We start from the raw sequence: 19,680 nt of genomic DNA, 5'->3' as shown, positions 1-19,680 counted from the left end.
AACAAAGTCTACTCAATAAATGTTAGACAACACATGTCGTCATAGCTGCTCATCAGGTTTGGCCCCACGTTACACACTTTTACATGGACCTGTGCCATGTGCTGTCATGGGAAACGGTGAGTGGGGACAGGGCCTCTGCTCTCACAGGGCACACAGCCTGGTGGGGCAGGCGGTGTTCAATCATTGCCCTTTTCTCTTTTATGTACTTACAAATTATGGGAAATGCTATTTAAAAAGAACAAAATGAGTCAATGAAAGTGAAAAATACAAGGACAGTATTTAGGCTGAGGGAAGACAGGGAATCTCTTTGAAGATCTAACACTCCACTGAGACCCAAAGGACAACCCTGGCACTGCAGGTGAAGGGCAGGGACACACTGATAAAGGGCTGAAATCCAGAATATACCAAAATTTCTTTACACTCAACAAGAAGGATGAATAACCTGATTAAAAAATGAGCAAAATGCCTGAACACACACCTCATCAAAGAAGAAATCTAGATGCCAAAGAAGCCTTTGGAAAGATGCTCCACAGCACCTGTCATCAAGGGGATGCAGACTGAAACAGCGAGATACCACTGCACACCTGTCAGAACTGCCAAAATGCAGAACACTGACAGCACCGAATGCTGGTGAGGATGTGGAGCACCAGAAATTTTAATGCATTGTTGGTGGGAATGAAAAATGGCCCAGGTACTTTGGAAGATGTTCTGGCAATTTTTTACAGAGCTAGACGTAATTCTAACATCTGATCTGGCAACTGTGCTCCTTGGTGTTTACTCGATGAAATGGAAACTTATGTTCACACACAAATCTGCATACAGATGTTAATAGCAGCTTTATTCATACTCAACAGAATTCAGAAGCAACTAAGCTCTTCTTCAGTAGGTGAATGGATAAATAAACTGTGGTTCCGCCAGAAAATGGACTATTATTTGGTGCTAAAATGAAATGAGTTATCAAGGAATGGAAAGACATGGAGGAACCTTAAATGCATATTACCAAGTGAAAGAAGCCAATCTGGGAAGTTTCAGCAACTGTCTGATTCCAACTGTATGGTGTTCTGGGAAAGGGAAAAACACAGAGACTGAAAGATCAGTGGCTGCCAGAGGCTAGAGGGGAAAGAGCAATGAATGAGGTGCAGCACGGAGCATTTTAAGGTCACTAAGACAGACGACTCTGTATGATGCTGTGATGGTGGATACATGTCATTGTACATCTGTCCAAACCCACAGAGTGCACAACACAATGTGTAAATCCTAGTGTCAAGTATGGGCTATGGGTGATGATGACGTGTCAGTGTAGGTTCACCCATTGTCACAAATGTACACTCTGGTGCAGGTGTCAATATTGAGGAGGCTGTGGGGACAAACTGCAGTTCATACACCCAATCCAGCCCCAGCCACCGCGGTTAATAAAGCTCTATGGGTGTGTGGACTGTCTGGCTGTTCTGGCATCTAAACAGCAGAGCTGAGCAGCTGCACCAGAGATCAGGAGGTTTTCAGACCCTGAAATATTTACCCCCAAGCCCTTGAAAGGAAAAGTCTGCTGAGCCCTGTTCTAAATGAATCAAAATTCACCCTGATGAGGCAGGACAGCAGGGCCCAAACCAGGCATGGTTAATGGGGCTGAAGCAATGTTTTAGTTCCAACACATTTGCTGAAGTCCTGCAGGTCCAGCGACAGACTGTAGCCAGGAAGCGTCTGCAGGAGGAGTCGGGAGCAGGCCTTCCCGCCAGGCTCTGGGATGCCGGGGGCCGCGTGCCGCACGGGGGCCACCCGCTTGAAGAAGGTGGACTTGCAGTGGAAGCCGATCAACTCGTAGAGCCCGGAGAGGATGCTGCACGGCTGAATTCTCTCCTCGGAACGCTGAAGCACAGGGAGAAAAGCAACAAGCATCTGAATGAAACACGTAAGTGAAAAAAGACCCATAAAAATGGTTTTCCCTTAAAACAGAGACCCGATGACACAGGAAGGAAGAGGAAGGCTGACTTAGTGCACTGATGGGACCGGATGCAGAAACGCAGGGAAGCAGCACTGTGCAGACACTCCAGACCCCCTCTGGGCCCCACCTCTCCGCATTCCACCTGTCCCTTTACTAGAAAAGCCCGTATTCCCTGAAATAGAGGAATCTGCTACCTAAACATGGGACACAGAGAAGGGAAAGAGGAAAAGGAAGGGAAAGTAAAGGAACAACAGTTCATCTAGACCCTAGGGTCTGGGCGGGACTTTCACCAAACACACAACTTCTCAAAGCACAGAGCGCACAGGGAGAGGCTGACAGAGTGATTGCGACTTCTGCTCCTAAAGCACCCAGCTACCTGTCAGCACATGCTGCGCCCGTTACTGAATCATTACAATCATCTCAGAAACAACTACTACCCCGGCTCACAGGCAAGGAAATCTGAAACTCGGGGAGGAATTATTATCATCCTGGACAAAGTCCCACAGCCCAGTAGTCTCAGAGCCTCCGGCAGACCCTGGGCTAAAATGCTCCTCATCACCACGGGCCCTGAGACTCACGCTGAGGCCACGTCAGGTCTGCACGGGCCCAGAGCACAGTCTGTGGGACAGGGAATGCTCCCACTCGAAGTGCCAGGTCAAGGCCCTCAGGAACTTGTGTAATGAAACCAAATCCCCAAACTCATTTCCAACCCACTGCCCTGTCCGGGAGGACTGCTCGGCACAACTGCGCTGTCACCTGTGCACAGGCTGAGCAAGGGGCCCAGACAGTGATGTGACATCCCAGTGGAAGTGGCTCGGAGACCACTTCATCACAGGACAGATTCTCCCGGCTTCCAATGTTAACTCTCCATTCCATTTCCAACTGGAAAGTAAGTTTAGACTTGTTTTCCTCTCTTAGAAACAAAGAGAGCGGTAACATCAGAGGGAAACTCAAGACTGAGGAAGAGTCTCCTGGTCACTTGCAAGGATAGGCCGGGGAGGGAACAGAGACAGGGATCAGAAAGACCCGTGTTCCAGTCCAAAGTCTGCACGTCACTCGCTTTGACAGTTTCCTTTTTAATACAGGTGATAAAATCTAATTATGATTGTTGGGAAAACTAAATGAAATAATGTATTCCACTAGCATAGGTGTAAAATCCTCCATGAGTGTTCCAGAAATGGACGTGATCGTGGTTAGTTACTGTCTGCCAATTCTTGTGTTCTCAGCTCACATCACCCAACCAGAGATGTGCGAGAGAATGCCTCACCAGCCAGCAGCCTTCTCCAACTTGGAAACTTACAGTGTCCGAAGAGCAGGCAGTGTTGGATGCTTTGCGGCACTCTGGAGGTAGCACTCCAGTGATGACTTTAAAAAGCTGGGGAGAATTTAGGGGACCATACAGTTCAAATACAGAGTACTCATTCCATGTCTACAAATATTCATCTCTAGCCATGATGATTAAGAGAGGAAATACATATTCAAACATACATCATTTTCCCACATAAGTGCATCAAAACAGTTTGGAAAGAGTATAACTTTCTTCTCTAGATCACACAGCGGGGATTACAAGGTTTGTACTGACAGCCCTACTTGTAAATCATCTGCAAACGTAACTGGGTCCACTATCAGTCATCATAATTTGAAGGGAATGTTAGAAAAGAAAAAAGCCAAGCTAATACTCTCCAGTCTTTTGTTTGGTTACGATGTCACAGAGGAGATGGACAGCTCAATAAGGAACCACTCTGCCGTGATCACGGAGCCGGCGAGCGGGATGTGCGGCAAGATGTATGACGCAGCCGCAACTGTGCCCATGCTTCTAGGCAGGTACCCAAAGTCACCTTGACAAGGTGTGAAACGTTTATGCCCACGTCCTCATAACCTGACATGTATTAAAGAGAAATGGAAACTTATAAACGGCCAATACCCTTGGTGGATACACTGTCCAAAGAGCAAAGTCACAGTTTGACAACTGGCCATCCTGGTACCTTGGGATTCATTCTTGAAGAACCTTAAAAACCACTCCTCTGTCCTCAAGAAGTGCTGCCTACTAGTCCTATCTTTGGCTCATGGATACCGCATGTTGAAGTGAACTTCAATGTCTGCACAGATTTGACTGTCTTTCTCCAGGTTCACTTGTCCATTCTGAAGAGGCCTGAGTTAAGTCCAAATTCCTTAAGATTAATTCCCTCCAGTGACAACTCAACGAGCCTGTAATTACAAGCCAACTGAACAGGACTGTCCTCAGCGAAAAATGTCACCAACCCTTCACTGCTTTCTTAAACTCCTCTCCTGGTTAATTGCAACATACTAACACCACCCTCCACCAAGTTCCCCAACTATGTCAAATAGAAAGTAAGGTCCATAAAGAGGAGACAACTCCATAGTCACCTTTGAATTCCTAGCATAAAGTAATGTCAATAAATAGAAATATGATTATGGCTTCTTTCCTTTAAAACCTTTCTGGTTATTTAAATGAGACCATGGAAGGGAGGTGTTTGAGTCCAGTATCTTGATCCAGAAGACTCTGGAGGCCTTTTTCAGAATGGCTGTCCACTGATTCATTCAAAACACACCTTCTCTTTCCGGGAGGAGCTGTGATTTTCTGCCATGGGTTTGTGGTCACTCTCATGCCAGAACAGCTTTAAACTAAATCCTTACTTTGGATATGTTATTTTTTCCCGCTTCCAAAAAATTTTACTTTCCTTACTTCCTTGCCTTGAGGAATGCTTTTATTCTTTTCTTTCTAATTCAACCTTTTATAAAGCAGGATTGTCAGGATGTGCTTGGCCTTACATAAGAACAGCCATCCAACTCCCAGTGTGAGAGGCCACAGGCTCACCTCCTGCCCTCCTGCCAGGGCAACTGAAACTCAGTTCAGGAGCCAACCAGCACCCCAGGGCTTCTAAGGCTCACGTATCTCCCAGAATCCCTGCTTTCTGGTTTGTCTTGGCTTCTGAGAATTTCCCCTCACTTTCTTGACAATTAGCTGTGCAGCTTGAAAGATGAGGAAGGAAGGTTTTATTTCTTAATCAGAATTTAAAGGAACTTATGTAATGAAGCTTTTCACAAGTTTCTAGAACCCTCCATGGCTGAGACAGAAAACACACAAGATATTTTCTAAATTTAGCTATCATGTGCATTTTTTCTTTGCTTTTGTTTTCTTAACTGCTAATAGACATTTTTTAATTAAAAAATAAAATAAGGTCCCAAATAAGATAGAAAATTGAAGGGGCAAACAAAATTAAAGAGCAAAGACAGAAAAATGATAAGTACTCTACAAAGTTAATAGAATAAATACACTATGGATCAGACCAGCAATTCTCAGTAACAGCTAATTGAAACCTGACCATGAGGTAAAACGTCTCTCCTGTCAGGAGATGACCAACAGAAAATAGAATTAAATCAACAACCTAAAATTCTAAGTCTGGCGAGGTATAGAAGTCTACCAGCTAAATGTGTCTTCTTCTGGAAAAGAGGGAGACTCACCAGCTCTTTTCTGTGGAGCCTGAGCCCAGGGGAGGACAGTGAAGTGTGTTCTGTAAGTACCCAATTAGCAAAGTGAGTGATGAATAAAGAGATGTGAGCTTTGATGAGAGATGATACTACTATTCACTTGTCCTGTAAAGTATGTCTTCACGTTCAGAGATCAATATCTCGGCAGGAAAATGCACAGCCCGGGACCAGACCACTTCTGTGATTGTGACACTGCACTTAGATGTCTCAAGGGCACCTCCAACTCCACCTGCAAAGAGCTAACTTCACGGTGTTCCTCCCATAGCCATCCTGCCCAGGGCCCATGGTCGGGGACAAGGTCTCCCTGCCTCTCCCAGCTTAGGCCAATCACTCACAGATGTGACAAGACCCCTCCTTCAGGGACAAATTTCCTCAGTCAACGAGATCCACCACCCACACCTGTCCTACCAGGTACTCACTGGCACTCCATCAGCACTGACTCTGTGCTGGGGACCATGCTGCACACTGTGCACACGTTATCTCACTGGATCTACACAGCAGTCCTGGGAGTTCGGTACATCACTGCTTCTATTGATTAGATAAATTGTTTCACTTCCTTGGGTGTGTCATCCAAAGTGACACGGCTACTGAGCCACAAACCTGGGACTGAAAATCACTTGAAAATTGAACACTGCTACACCTCGCAGCCACCCTACTCTGACTCATCACATCACCTCCTGCCAAGCCTTCTAAATGTTTCTAAACATTCTACAAGACAAAAGTGATCTACGAGAGCACCGCACTAGCCTACTTAAAATCTGTCAATGACGGTCCACTGCTCTTAGGAGAAAGCCCCACCGGGCCTGAGCACAGCCCAACGGCCCGGCATCCGCTTTCCCTGCGCGGCCGTGCCGCCTCACCCACCACGCAGCTCTACACGTGAAGCGTCCAGGACAGGGATGCTGACTCCGTACAACCCGGGGCTCGTCTCACTCAAACAATGATCACCCTCTTCAGTGGTTACCTTCTTCAATACTGAATCTCAGAAAAATATTTTCTCTGGATGAATCAATATCTTTTTCCTTACAACTTCCCATCATTGATAATGAGCTCCCCCCAAAAGAGAGAAGACCTAATCCTCAGTCTCCTTATCTGTAAAGTGCAAATAACAGGGAAATATGAGAGGTTTTATTAGAAGTAATATTCATGTGAGGCTGAGGGACAATTCCCAACATACAGTAAGTACTCAATATGTGCTTACTTAATATTAATAAGAATAGATTACATTCCAGCAACCTTAAATCAATGCTTTATGGCTTTGTCTAAAAGACTACCGACAAACTGTTGGACGAACTGTTTTGAGCAGATCAGCACAAGTGTACTGGGCAAGGTAAGCGCTGACTCCAGTTACAGCTGCAACCAACCAGCACTACGGGGCGGGAGCAGTTTGCTCAAACTCTTACATGTTGCTTGAGCATTTAGTTGTAGTTATTGAATAAAGACAGGTATTATTTCCTCAAAGCTCCTGAAACATAAATCTTCAAAGATTGATGCAAATTATGTTTCAAGTACAACACTCTCACTAGAAATTACTTGAAAATTATAGTCTTAGCTCCTCTGCACATCAAAAGAGCATTTTCCTAATGTATCTGACTATATACTCTGAAAGGATTGTTTAAAAGAAATTAAGATGAAGCCATCCTGAATAAGATCTCAGTATCATCTACACAAACCCCACCCAAAGGTCTCATTTCTCACTTCCACATAGGTGTTCAGATGGCTTAAGCTGGGTCTTGGTTTCTTATGACACGGGGGTGGGAAGAATTGTGGATAGATCAATGTAGCAAATATAAACCTAGTGTATTTGCTATGTAGGAATCCTAGGAATAAATAAATTGGTATATATAGTCCCACCCTTATGAAGCTAAGCCTTTCCATTTACAACAGCATAAAAAATAAAATGAGAGATACATTTAACAAAAGTTTACAAGATTTGTACATTGAATATTTTGAAGTATCACCAAAAAAATTTAAAATATCTTCATATATGGAAGGCATCCCATGATCATGCAATGGTAGAAAATATTGTTAAAAATGTTAAGACTTCCCAAAGTAATCTACATATTTAATGGAATCCCTATCAAAATTCCAGCTGACTTCTTTGCAAAAATTGAAAAACTGATCCCAAAATTCATATTGAAAGCAAGGGACCCAGGTCAGCCAAAACAATCTTGAAAAAGAAGAGCAAATTTGGAGGACTCACTCAAAGGTTACAGCAAATCTATAGCACTCAAGTCATTATGCTTCTGTCATAAGTTTGGATGCAGGAATCTATGAGACACAATAAAAAATCCTGGGGGGAAAGTTACATTTACAGTCAGTTTTCCAGAAATGTGCCAACAAAACTCCATTGAAAGTATAGTCTATTCAACAAATGGAGCAGAGACACCTGGGTATCTGAAGGCAAAAGAATGTATCTGGAATCTGGACCCCGTATTTTATATAACAAATATTAATTCAAAATGGATCACAGACAGAAACGTAAAAACTAAATGTATGAACTTTCTAAAAGAAGACATAGTATGAATCTTTGTGGTCATAGGATAGGCTATGGCTTCCTAGATACAATACCAAGAGCACAAGTGATAAAACAAAATAGATAAAATGGACTTCATCAAATTAAAATCATTTGTTACAAAGGACATCATCAAGAGTGTGAAATGAAAGGGGAAAGGGGTAGCTCAAATGATAGAGTGCGTGCTAAGGAAGAAAAACAAAATGAATAAATCTAATTACCTCCCCTATAAAGAAATTGTTTTAATGTTTAAAAAAATTAAAGTGAAATGACAATCTGCAGAATAGGAGAAAAATCTTGCAAAGCATATATCTAATAAGAGACTAGTATCCAGGATATAAAACAAATGCTTACAACTGAACAATACAAAGAAAATCGACCCAATTTTTTAATTTGCCAAGGATTTAAATAGATACACAATTGGCCAATAAGCATCTGAAAAGATGCTCAGCATCACTAGCGAAATCAAAATCAAAATGAGATCTCATTTTAAACTCACTAGGATGGTTATAATCAAAACATGGACAATAACAAGTGTCAGTCAGGAGGCAGAGAAATGGATACCCTCAATAAGCAGCCGTTGGAAAGGGGCAATGGGGCAGCTTCTTTGGAAAAGCCCGATGTTTCCTCAAAAGGTTAGAGTTATGTGGCTGAGCAATTCCACTCCTACATGTAGAGTCATCCTTCAGTGTCCTCGGGGGGTTGGTTTCAGGAACCCCTCACCCTGGATACCATAATCCAAGGATGATCAAGTCCTTTTGCAATCAGCCATCTGGATCCATGAAGTGGAAACTACAGATATGGTGGGCCAACTGTACAGCCAACAGAATGGAAATGTATTCTCACAAAAACTTGCACATCAATATTCATAGCAGTATCATTCAGAGTAGCTAAAAGTCACTAAAAATATCCATCCATCAATGAATGGATAAACAAAATTACCAAGAATAGTCCCACAAACTTTTGGTAATTGAATCTTTGACAAAGGAGGTGAGAACATACAATGGAGTAAAGACAGCCTCTTCAGCAAATGGTGCAGGGAAAACTGCACAGCTGCAGGTAAATCAATGAAGTTAGACTACCCCCTCACAACATACAAAAAAATGAATTCAAAATGCCTTAAAGACTTAAAATTGTAGACAAGACACTATAAACCTCTTAGAAGAAGACATAGGCAAAACATCTGACATATATCTCAACAATGTTTTCCAAGAGCAGTCTACTCAAGCAATAGAAATACAAGCAAAAATATACAAGTGGGTTCTAATTAAACTTACAAGCTTTTGCACAGAAAAGAAAACAAAAATTAAAGCAAAAAGACAACTTATGGAATGGGAGAAAATAGTTGCATTAAATGAAAGTGACAAGGGCTTAATTCCCAGAATATGTAAACAGCTTTTACACTTGATAAAAAAGAAACACAAACAATTCAATCCAAAAATGGGCAGAAGACCTAAAGAAACATTTCTCCAATGAAGACATACAAATGGCCAATAGGCACATGAAAAAATGCTCAATATCATTATCAGAGAAATGCAAATCAAAACTGCAAACAAGTATCACCTTTCACCAGTCAGAATAGCCATCATTCAGAAGTTCATAGACACTAAATGCTGGAGAGGCTGTGGAGAATTGGGAACACTCCTACACTGTGGTGGGAATGCAGTTTGGTGGAGCCATTGTGGAAAACTGTATAGAGGTTCCTCAAAAGACAAAACCTTGGGGGCCCAGATGACACAGTAATCCCACTCCAGGGCATATATCCGTAAGGAACCGTAATTCAAAAAGACACTTTCACCCCAATGTTCACAGCAGCACTATTTACAATATGAAGACATGGAAACAGCCTAAATGTCCACTGACAGATGACTGGATAAAGAGGTTGTAGTATATATGTCCAATAGACTACTATTCAGCAATAAAATAATAATAAAATAATGCCATTTGCAGCAATATGAATGGACCAGGAGAATGTCATTCTAAGTGAAATAAGCCAGAAAGAGAAAGAAAAATACCATATGAGATCGCTCACATGTGGAATCTAAAACAAACAAACAAAAAAAAAACAAAAACAAAGAAACAAAAAGATAAACTTATCTACAGAACAGAAACAGACACAGAGACATAGAAACCAAACTATGGTTACCAGAGGGGAGAGGGTGTGGAAGGAATAAATTGGGAGTTCAAGATTTGCAGATGCTGAGTATGTATACAATAAACAGCAAGTTTATACTGTATAGCACCCGAGAATATATTTAATAACTTATAGTAACTTATGTTTAAAAAGAATATGAAAATGAATACAGGTATGTTCCTATTTAACTGAAGTTTTGTGCTGTACACAAGAAACTGACGCAACACTATAAACTGACTAGACTTCAATGAAAATATTTTTAAATAGACCAAAAACAAAAAAAAGGAAAAGGATATTATCAAACAAAAAGAATAAAGTACTGATTCAGGCTACAATATGAATGAACTTTGAAAATTTATGCTAAAATAAGCCCGTCACAAAAGGGCAAATAGTGCCCTTTAAGGTGAACTGTATCTAAGCATTTATTGTACTACTCCTGTAAATTTTCCAGAGTTTTGAAGTCTATCAGTATCAAAATAAAATGTATTATTCATTAAAAACTTAAAACGCTTCCTTACAGGAGGGCTTTAATTATTAAATGCAGAAAAGCATGTAAAACTCTTGGAACAACAATTTTCACGTCCACACACAGTCACTGCTGTCACTGCCACTCAGAGTGTGGTGCCAGCGCTGATGAGAGCTGCCTCCACTCGCTCCCCTGCAGACAGGAGTGAAGGCCTGAGCTTTGACAGGCAGGGTTTGCGTGAACCTGGGTCAGCCACAGCCACGTCCCAGACTCTGCATTACCCAAATTTCTTATACAAACTGCAACATGTAATGTAAACACTCTAGAGGGATGTATCTTACAACACAGGGAATACAGACAATGTTTTACAGTAACTATAAATGGAGCATCTATTGTACACCTGAAACATATATTTTAAATCAGCTATGTCTTTATAAAAAATTAAAAAATAATTTAAAAATGTTATCCCTTTAGTATTCAATTTGGTTTTTAATTAACTACTAAACAGCTTAGAATATATAAAAGCATTTAAGTGTGATGTTTGTTTACAAATTTATTTACTTCAGCCTCCTGCTAAAAGAGAAATTAAACAATTTTTTAAACACAGCTTAACAACCATAACAACAAAAAGGCAAAACTGAGAGTGAAGAGAAAATGGAGATTCAATACTTAAATGAAACCAGGGGGAGGTAAACTCATAAAAATGGATTCCATGAAGTCAGGGCAAGTGTTAAAGGCCGACTAGAAATTCAGCTGTAAGATTCTTGGCAGCTAAAGCAAAAAGAAAAAGATGATGGGGCAGGTGGTAGAGCGTGTGCTTAGTGTGCACGGGGCCCTGGGTTCAAGCCCCAGGGCCTCCACTAACAGATAAATATACCTAATTACCTACCCCCCAAAAGAGCCCCAAAGAAAAGAAAAAGAGAAATTTCTTTCCAAAAAAATCCTGATATTAAATTTGGATTAAATACTTTAAAAAAAAAAGAAAAATAGAAAAGATGAGTGACACTGTGAACAAAAACCCCAGCTGGGCTAACAAGCTAAGTCACAAATCTAAGTGTGATAAGTGTCGGTTTACTGATCTAAGTTTTGCTGGGCTAACTCGTAAATCTGAAGTTCAGTGTCAGTTTACTGGGCTAACAAGCTAACTCGTAAATCCAAGGTCAACAATTGTCAGTAACATGATCTGTTCCAAATTGATAAGCTTCAGTGTACTGATTCCTTGCTTTTTGTTGTTTGAGCCTTATTGGCTAAAAGCCCCATACTTGTAATTAACCCTATAAAACCTCATGTGCACGTCTTGGAGGTGCTCAGGGCTTGGGAACAGAAGCCCCTCTGAGCCCGCTGGCATAATAAATCTCAGTACTCCCACCCTCTGAGTGGTGCTTATTTCTTGGCTGGCCTGTTGTTTCCGTAACAACACAAGTGATAATGCCCGTGAGATAAATCTGCGATGGCTGCTGGCAGGTCCCCATGTCTCATGTGGGAATATCTGAAACATATTTTTCACCACTCAGAGTCATCCTCAGCCCACCCCACATCTCCCGTTGTTAAATGCAGGAGCACACGCAGGGCCCGGCCTTTGCTCTCTCTGTGTCATCACAGTGAGACAGGATGGAAGGGGGCAGAGCAAGCCATTCAAGAAAGACCACAGCAATTAACATCAAAATGGTGAAGAATTCAACCCCCAATAGGTCTTGAGGCTCAGGATGAAGAGATTTAACTTCTAGCAGATCTTGAGCTTCATTATACACCCATTGTAATAGTAACATGGTGAATAACACGGCCCCAGGCACCATGGCAGTCACAAGGCTAGCCACAAAAGGTCAAAGGGTGGGAAATGGCCAACTCCCTGGAATCCCAGCCCCTTGCCCTAAGGCTGGTCCTTCTACTTATTAGCATATGAAACCACAAAGCCCAAGAAAAGGAGCAACACAGAGCCACCTCCCAGGAACCCCTCTCTCTACCTCTTCGGAGAAGGCCCACACTATTTCTGTGGAGTGTGTGCCTACTTTTAATCTGAGCATCAAACCCCCATACTTCGTGACGTTTCTCATGCCTGTCAATGTATCTCTCTGAATAAATCTACCTTTACTCAACACTGGCTTGTTCTTGAATTCTTTACTGCATGAAGTCAAGGAACAAAATCTGGTGGGGCACATCCCAGGGGCTCAACGGAAGCCTGGGACACAGCCCTTCTCATGCCCCACATATTTTTTCTTGTATCAACAGGACTGGGATGTGAAGTGAGGTCTGAGGCCCCAGCTAAGGGACAGAAGCAGCCTCCAGGTCTCCAATTGGTGGGCAGACTCTCCCCCATCAGGGGCCATGGGGTCTGCCCGGTTCTCTGTGTTTTTTTGTTGTGCTGACTCCCCAGTCAGAGAGATTTCTCCTTAGGCCTGGCTCCACAAAACCCTTCTCTCCAAAATACAAGCACATCATGTCACAATCCTCTTGTTCAACCATGAATTGATCAGCCAACTTTTTCCTTCCCCAGTTAAGTACCTAAATGTCCTCCCTGCCATCCCACCACTTCTTTCTTTTTGAGAACTCTGCACTCCCCACACACCATCCTGAACGCCGGTGCCTTGCTGGCTGGGACTGAGATGTTTCAGTCTCAAACATCCTGAGTCCTTTCTCTTTCCACTTTCTAACTTAAAAAGGCCTTCCTGTGTCTCCCACCGCTCTGATTCTGAACGTCAATAAATGCTCAGGTTACATTCACTATGTGAATACCTCCCAGGTTTTGGCTAGGTTTCCTTCCCAAGATCTTCATTAAGGAGCTGCATCAAGAAGTTTAAAGGGGCTATTCTTACATTTGAGTGGAGGAGCCTGCAAGAAATTTAAATGGCTTTGAAGAGAGAGTTAACCAGGGACAGAGAGGTCGCAGGTCCTAGTCAACAGTGTCATGAGGCAAAATGTTCTTCAAAGGCTCAGAGTGGCTTCTGAACACGGAGTCCTCAGGGAGGAGGTGACAGGCAGTGAGTGGGGTGAGTGACACAGGGTACGGTCCCCCAGCAGGGGAAGAATTGGTTATTTTCTACTTTTGCAATTTCTTACTAACTTTTTCTCTTATTGTCACATACCATTTCCTACGAATTAAGCATATCAATGTCAGCCATTTGGGCCACTTGGGAGAAGCTACACGATGCCATTCACAAGGCTGGGACATGACAGCCACACCAGTCTAGGTTGAAAAACCAGTGGGGGTATATCCATGGTAATCACGGGCATGCGGCAAACTCCCCAGATTCAAAGACCTCCTCTCAAAGTTGGCGCCAATAAAACTACCAAGCAAAATGCGTGATGATTATGGCCATCATCTGTTTATTAGTTAAGTGCCTGTGACACCTGCCACTTAATAGGGAATGAGTACGATCAACGAGGCCCTGTCTACCTGGCCACACGCGCCCTGCCTTCCTGCCTTGGTGCAACAGCAGAGCTTGTTTAGCTGAGATGAGCGCCCCCAGAGCAGCCCCGATGGGAAAGCTCCCAGCTCTGCACGGCCAGACGTGTTCCTTTCCTTCTCAGAGCTGATCACAATTTGCTGTGGTCTGTTTTTATGTTTATCCCTTTTGTAACTGCCTCTCCTCCGGAGATTTTGCTCAAGCAGCACAGGACCAGGTGTGTCTTGTGGCCTGCCGGATATTCTGGGCTGGGAAACAGCCGAGCCCACATCTGGCTCTGGTGCTGAACGGAGAGAGCAGAAGGCCCAGGAGCCCATGCTGAACCGAGGCCCCTGCACACAAACTTATGGTCTGACTTTGGGCAAATTACACAGTCTTTTTTACCCTGAGATTCCTCATCTGTCCATAAAAATAACTGCCCATGGCACACAGAGTTACAAGTATTAAAGGAAATCACCAAATTCACAAACTAGCCAAGGGGCTACCAGTGCATCCTCAACAGACACATGCTGCCTTTAAGGCTCTGACACACACCAAGCTTGGTGGTCGAACAAAGTGTACACTGCTAAGTGTCAGTGTGTTAAGTGCTTCATGTGTGCTATAATAATCTTCAGAACTTACAACAATCCCAGGAAGTAACGAATATTATCATGCCCATTTCACAGATTCACCATCAGTTTAAGAGAGGTTACATTCAAGTCCAAGGCGCTATGGTGAGTAAATGGCGATTTCAACCTGAATATGGGCCCAGGCCTGGGCTCCATCTCTGTCCCATCCACCTGACCACTGCCTATGAATTCCACCTGTCCAATACCCAAGCTGAAGCCAGCCAGCTCTTAAATGCAATGTGTGCCACCGTTTGTCAATGTTGGTTCATTACCATATACAGTTCTCAGAAAGCACTTCAGAAAGGAAAGTTGGACTCACATACCTGCCCACAAAGAAGAGGAATTCTGCCTTGCCTTCTCCTGTACGTGCAGAAACCCTTCCCATTCAACACCGAATCCTTTTGTATGCTTCCTCCGTGTTCATGTTTACACACGGCTTATTAAAGTAGAAGTTACCTGCAGTAATTCCATCTCGGTTCCATTCCAAGCTTCCAGATTATCCATAATCAGGGTAATATCATAATTTTCTGTGAATGAAAATACTACAAATTGAATGAAAATATTGCAACCATGTCACTAAACAAAGAATGCGGAAAACAAGTCATCAGCGGCTGCCGCCACCCCCCAGTGAAGACAGGCCTGTAGCCATTCACAACGGTGCCCTCTGAGCAGACTCAGAATAAGAAAGGACAGATTACTGGCCCTAGATAGCTAGGTGCTTGTCTAAAGTATATATTCAGTCAGCCCAAATGTTGGCTTCCTCCCATATATTGAAAAGCATTAAATTCATGAACTTGAGATACCTGGCTTTCTTTAGATAACAAGCAATGTTTTATTGTTCTGACTACCTGGTCTTTGTTGTAAAGCTCCTATATAATCCTAGCTTCTCCCCTACTCTTGGGAGCAGTCCCTCAGAGTGTTCTGAGAGGCGGTCATCCTGGCTCGAGTCCTCCTGACAAATAAAACATAACTCTTAACATTCAGGCTGCACGTTTATTTCAATCAAGTCCCAGAATAAACACAACTCATCAATTCTGTAATGGGACACACTGGATCAGGAACCAAAAGAGTATAGTAGTCCCGAAGAACTACGGCTCCCTCTTTCTTCCTGTCATTATACAATCCCACCAGAACTCATTACTTTGCTGTCTGCTCCTCTGGCAACCAAACTCAGAGAAGAGTCAACTCAGCAGAGCGTCCTGCTGGGCAGAACCCCCGCAGCAGCACTGCAGGCTGCCTGCCCTCCCGCACGCTCTGACGACCGCTAGTGTCCTCCGTGGAAACCAGGCCAACAGAGCTGTTCCCTACAGCTACAAAGTCCCAAATATTAAATAAAACCTTTCCTTTTATACTATATGTTACATATATACCCATCTCTGAAAACAGCTTTGCCAGAAGGCCAAATCTTCAACATTAATCTGCAAAGGCAAATCAGGTCCCCAAGGGAAAACAAGTCTTAAGACGACGCTAAGACCTCCAAAGTCCTCTCCACGACCATAAACCAAACTGCCTGTAGGTCTGCAGCTGCAGGAGGCTACATGTCTGCTTTTAAAGCAACCCCTTCCTGCCCTCGGGTGCTACAATGCCCTTCTACGCCCTCCCATCTCAGGGTAAGAGCAGCCACTGCAGAACCTTGCAGGGCAGCACTGACAGGACTGGACAAAGAGGATCAGAGCTAAACTAAGCCTTCTGATGACACGAGTTGTCACTCTGTCACTTTACAGATCAAGATATATATAGAGAGTGGTGGGGTGATATTGTTCAAAGTCACACAGATAAAAAGTGACAAAGTCTATAACTCTGCTCCTCCCTCTGGTGTGACGCCCCAACTGGGAGAACCACAGGGTTCTCTCGTGCCTCCCTGACCATTTCTTTCCTATCACTCATGACCCACCACAGGGTCTGAAATTAGCCTGCATTTGCAGCTTCTTTTCCCTCCAGTTTCTCAGGAACAAGGCTGTTCGGGCCACTTTATTACTTCCAGGTCCCCGAAATCTCCGTGCTCAGGCTGCTCTTGCCTGTGCATCCGGCCCGCTGCTCAGAGGCTCTTCCTCCCCTGCAGGAGGACGTTTCTACTCTTCACAGGGACACCTCCTTAGGGGATCCCTCCTCTCGCCCTCAGCATGGCAGGTGTCCCAGGCCACATCGCGAGATGCCCCAATAGGACTGCATCTGCCCAGGTCTGCTAGTCAGACCAGCAGCCTCAGAGCCAGGGATAATGCCCAGGTCACACTGCAAACCTACTGCCCGCCTCACAGCCCCCAGCCAGCAGGTCACCTGGAAGTCACAGCAAGTGCCCAACCCAATCCAGAAGCCTCTTCATTTCCCAGCACCACTGATGACTGGTTTCCAAACTTTGGTCAGTTTCGCACAAAACAACACCTTCTACTGTGAAGCGGGTGGTTTTCGCTTCTGCACCCCATTCTTACTGAAAACGTTAAGGGAAACCAAAAAGCCTCTTCTCAACCCTTTTCTGATGATACCCTCCCACCCACAATATACATATGCTCAAGAGATTTGGATCCACGTGATTTTGTTTCCCTTATGGTAAGTGGCTCAAAACACTGCAGGATTATTTCTCCTTTGAGGGTATTAGGACTCAGTTTCTCGGCTTTAATCTGTTTTTGTCTCTGTCTTCTTTGTTCCTAGCAGTTGCCACCTCTTACTCCCTTCAGCAGCCTCCCTCCCAACTTCTAGTCTAGGAAATCAGCTGTGATGAGGGGCCCGGGGGCATTCACAGAAGATGCAACAAAGGCAAAGAGAGGCTACATAATTTGCCAAAGATATCACCTTCAACCCCCAACAGAGTGTGTCATGTCCCTGTGTTTAACTCTTATTCTAAGCAAGTTAACTTTTTGTAGATTATGTTTATAAACAGATGAGAAATCAAAATACATACAAGGACACACATCAACTCTAAGATATTCATTAACTCCACTATTTTGTTTCTATTTATTTTATTTGTATTAAAAAATTAAGAACCCCTGCAATCAATATAGCAAAATGTTACTGGGTTTTAAATACAGAATATAGAGGGGTTAAGTGTGTCATTACTCATCCTTATATGTATGTTCACAAGATAAAATTATTTGAAAGTCTCTCTCCCCTCTCCCTACTCACTACTGGCTCTCACCTGAGCTCCCAGACCACACATCTAACAACCTTTCACTTTACCCACAGCTGAACACATCAGTTTTCCCCCAGAAATCCCTCTGCAGCTTTCCGTCCTCAGAACACAGCAGGACCATCATTTAACTCATTAATCCACCCAGAAACCTGGGCCTTACTCCATCCTACCTTCATAGACAGCTTTAATTCTTTCTTTTTACCATCTAAACATGCCTTCAATCTGTTCGCTTTTACCCACTATCCTACCGCTCAAGTGGAAGCCACCAACACTGCCCACCTGGACTCATGAGTCTCCCAAGTGGCCCCACAGCCACTCTCCCCTACTTGAGACAAATGGGATTGTGTCACTCCCACGCTTTTTGGGCTCTTTTCAGACTCACTGTTCATAGAAGAAACTCCAATTTCTTCACCTGGTGAAGGTGTTTGCCATGAAACTGTCAGCTCATGGAGGGCAGGGCACGCCCTCTCCCCTCAACCCCACTCTCTGGCAGAGCATCAGCTTGGGAGGACCTGCTGAGCTACATCAGCCTGTATCCTAAACCTGGTCTTGAGTTCTTAGCAAACTGCTTCACTTATCCATACATATCCAAGGTAGATAAGAAAGATTTTAGATGTTGAGCTAGACTATTCATTTGGGGATTTTGCACTGGCAACCTGCAAGTGTATGTTCTAATGATTGTGTCTTGTTAAAACCACACCCAGATTAAAGGAGTATTTGTGGAATGTCTTCGGAGTAAAAGGGTTCTGTACTTTTACAGATTTTATGTTTTATAACATGAATAACCCGGACAGGGTCACAAATGGAACCGCCTCACAAGTGACAGAAGACAGGTGAGACGCATATAGCAACAGGTCACAAAGATGGTAACAGCAAAGTTGTTTCTCCAAACACCCAAAAAATTCCTCCAAGAACAGAAAACTCAGAATTTTGAAAGTAAAATACTATCATATAAGGAAAGAAAATAAATAATCCTCTTCATCAGGGTTTCAAGATCTGACTGCAGAGTTATTAGCAGGCTATACTGAATCCTAGCACAGAAAAATCAGATGGACTAGTGGTGAGTAAGTTCCAGGAAAACGGCAGTAATTCCTCCACTTGAAAGAGGACACACACTCACTTGTTCAAGGTGATTGTAAACAACATTCTGCAGAAATTCAGAAGATTCAGGCACCGCTTCTAGATGGTGATGACACGGAAGGATGGCTTGGATGTATGCTTCTAACTGAGTCACCGGCATTCTTACACTGCAGGGGGAAACGGAGGCCCTCAGCCAAGAGCAGAGATGTTCCTGTCATGTATCCCAGGCCGTGCCTTGGGGACTCAGTGTCCTGTAGCAGTCCGGCCCCAGGCGAGGACCAGCAGCGTGGCCCACCCAAGCAGGAAGGGCACTGTGCTTGAGAAAGCCCACACCAGATGGGAGCAAGAGTGGCTGGTGAGGTTTTGTGAACCTATGAATGCTCATAGAAAAACACCTGCATACATTCAAGTGATACAATTAACAGTAGCATTCTTTTTAACAAAATTTCAAATGTCAGTGTTAATTTTACCATTCCTTTCCTCTTGTCCCCTGCACTCTGAGACAGGCTTAGGCTCTCTCACACCTGCAGCTCTGATGCAATAGTTGTGAATTTATTTTACTTTACTGCAAGTGTCTTCGCTCCACGTGTCGCTGTGACTGTCGTCTCTTAACACAGTCAGATATCTTCCTGGATTTCTCCATGAGTTCCTTGCTCCTGCTTCTCAGATACTGAGATAAAGAACAGGTGAAGGCACATGACTGGGAAAGTCAATGTGGACTTGAGCAAAGTCCTCAGTGAACCCCTAGGTGAGTGTTGACCACCCCTTAGCTTCGATTCTCAAAGTTCTGCCCAGGGTGACATCCAGACAGGAGGGAGTCCTGGGCCCAATTAAAAGCTGTGTGGCTTGGGTGCGGGGAAAGGTGCAGGAGCTGGTTCCGTAGCCGGGACC

At 43.7% G+C, this 19,680-nt stretch overlaps 1 protein-coding gene across 2 annotated transcripts; it reads right to left on the bottom strand.

Moving 5' to 3' along the window:
* Positions 1-1,347: 1,347 nt before the first annotated feature.
* LOC140699577 (trafficking protein particle complex subunit 9-like) lies at positions 1,348-18,922 on the bottom strand. 2 transcript variants are annotated; one of them, XM_072972242.1, is made up of 3 exons: positions 18,830-18,922; positions 15,039-15,109; positions 1,348-1,866 (listed from the first exon to the last, which is right to left on the bottom strand). In XM_072972242.1, the coding sequence occupies exons 2-3, from the start codon at positions 15,084-15,086 to the stop codon at positions 1,618-1,620; spliced, it is 297 nt and encodes a 98-aa protein (XP_072828343.1). In that variant the 5' UTR covers positions 15,087-15,109; positions 18,830-18,922; the 3' UTR covers positions 1,348-1,617. The 2 variants fall into 2 exon arrangements, 1 of the variants encoding a protein (XP_072828343.1); XR_012077780.1 differs by lacking the exon at positions 1,348-1,866 and adding an exon at positions 14,120-14,306 and having other exon boundaries at positions 18,830-18,880.
* Between the last annotated feature and the right edge of the window lie 758 nt (positions 18,923-19,680).

The sequence above is a fragment of the Vicugna pacos genome, chromosome 11 (assembly GCF_048564905.1).
Source record: "Vicugna pacos chromosome 11, VicPac4, whole genome shotgun sequence".
NCBI classification, from domain to species: Eukaryota; Metazoa; Chordata; class Mammalia; order Artiodactyla; family Camelidae; genus Vicugna; species Vicugna pacos.
The sequence above is the reverse complement of the archived record's forward strand: the minus strand, read 5'-3'. Positions and strand labels throughout refer to the sequence as shown.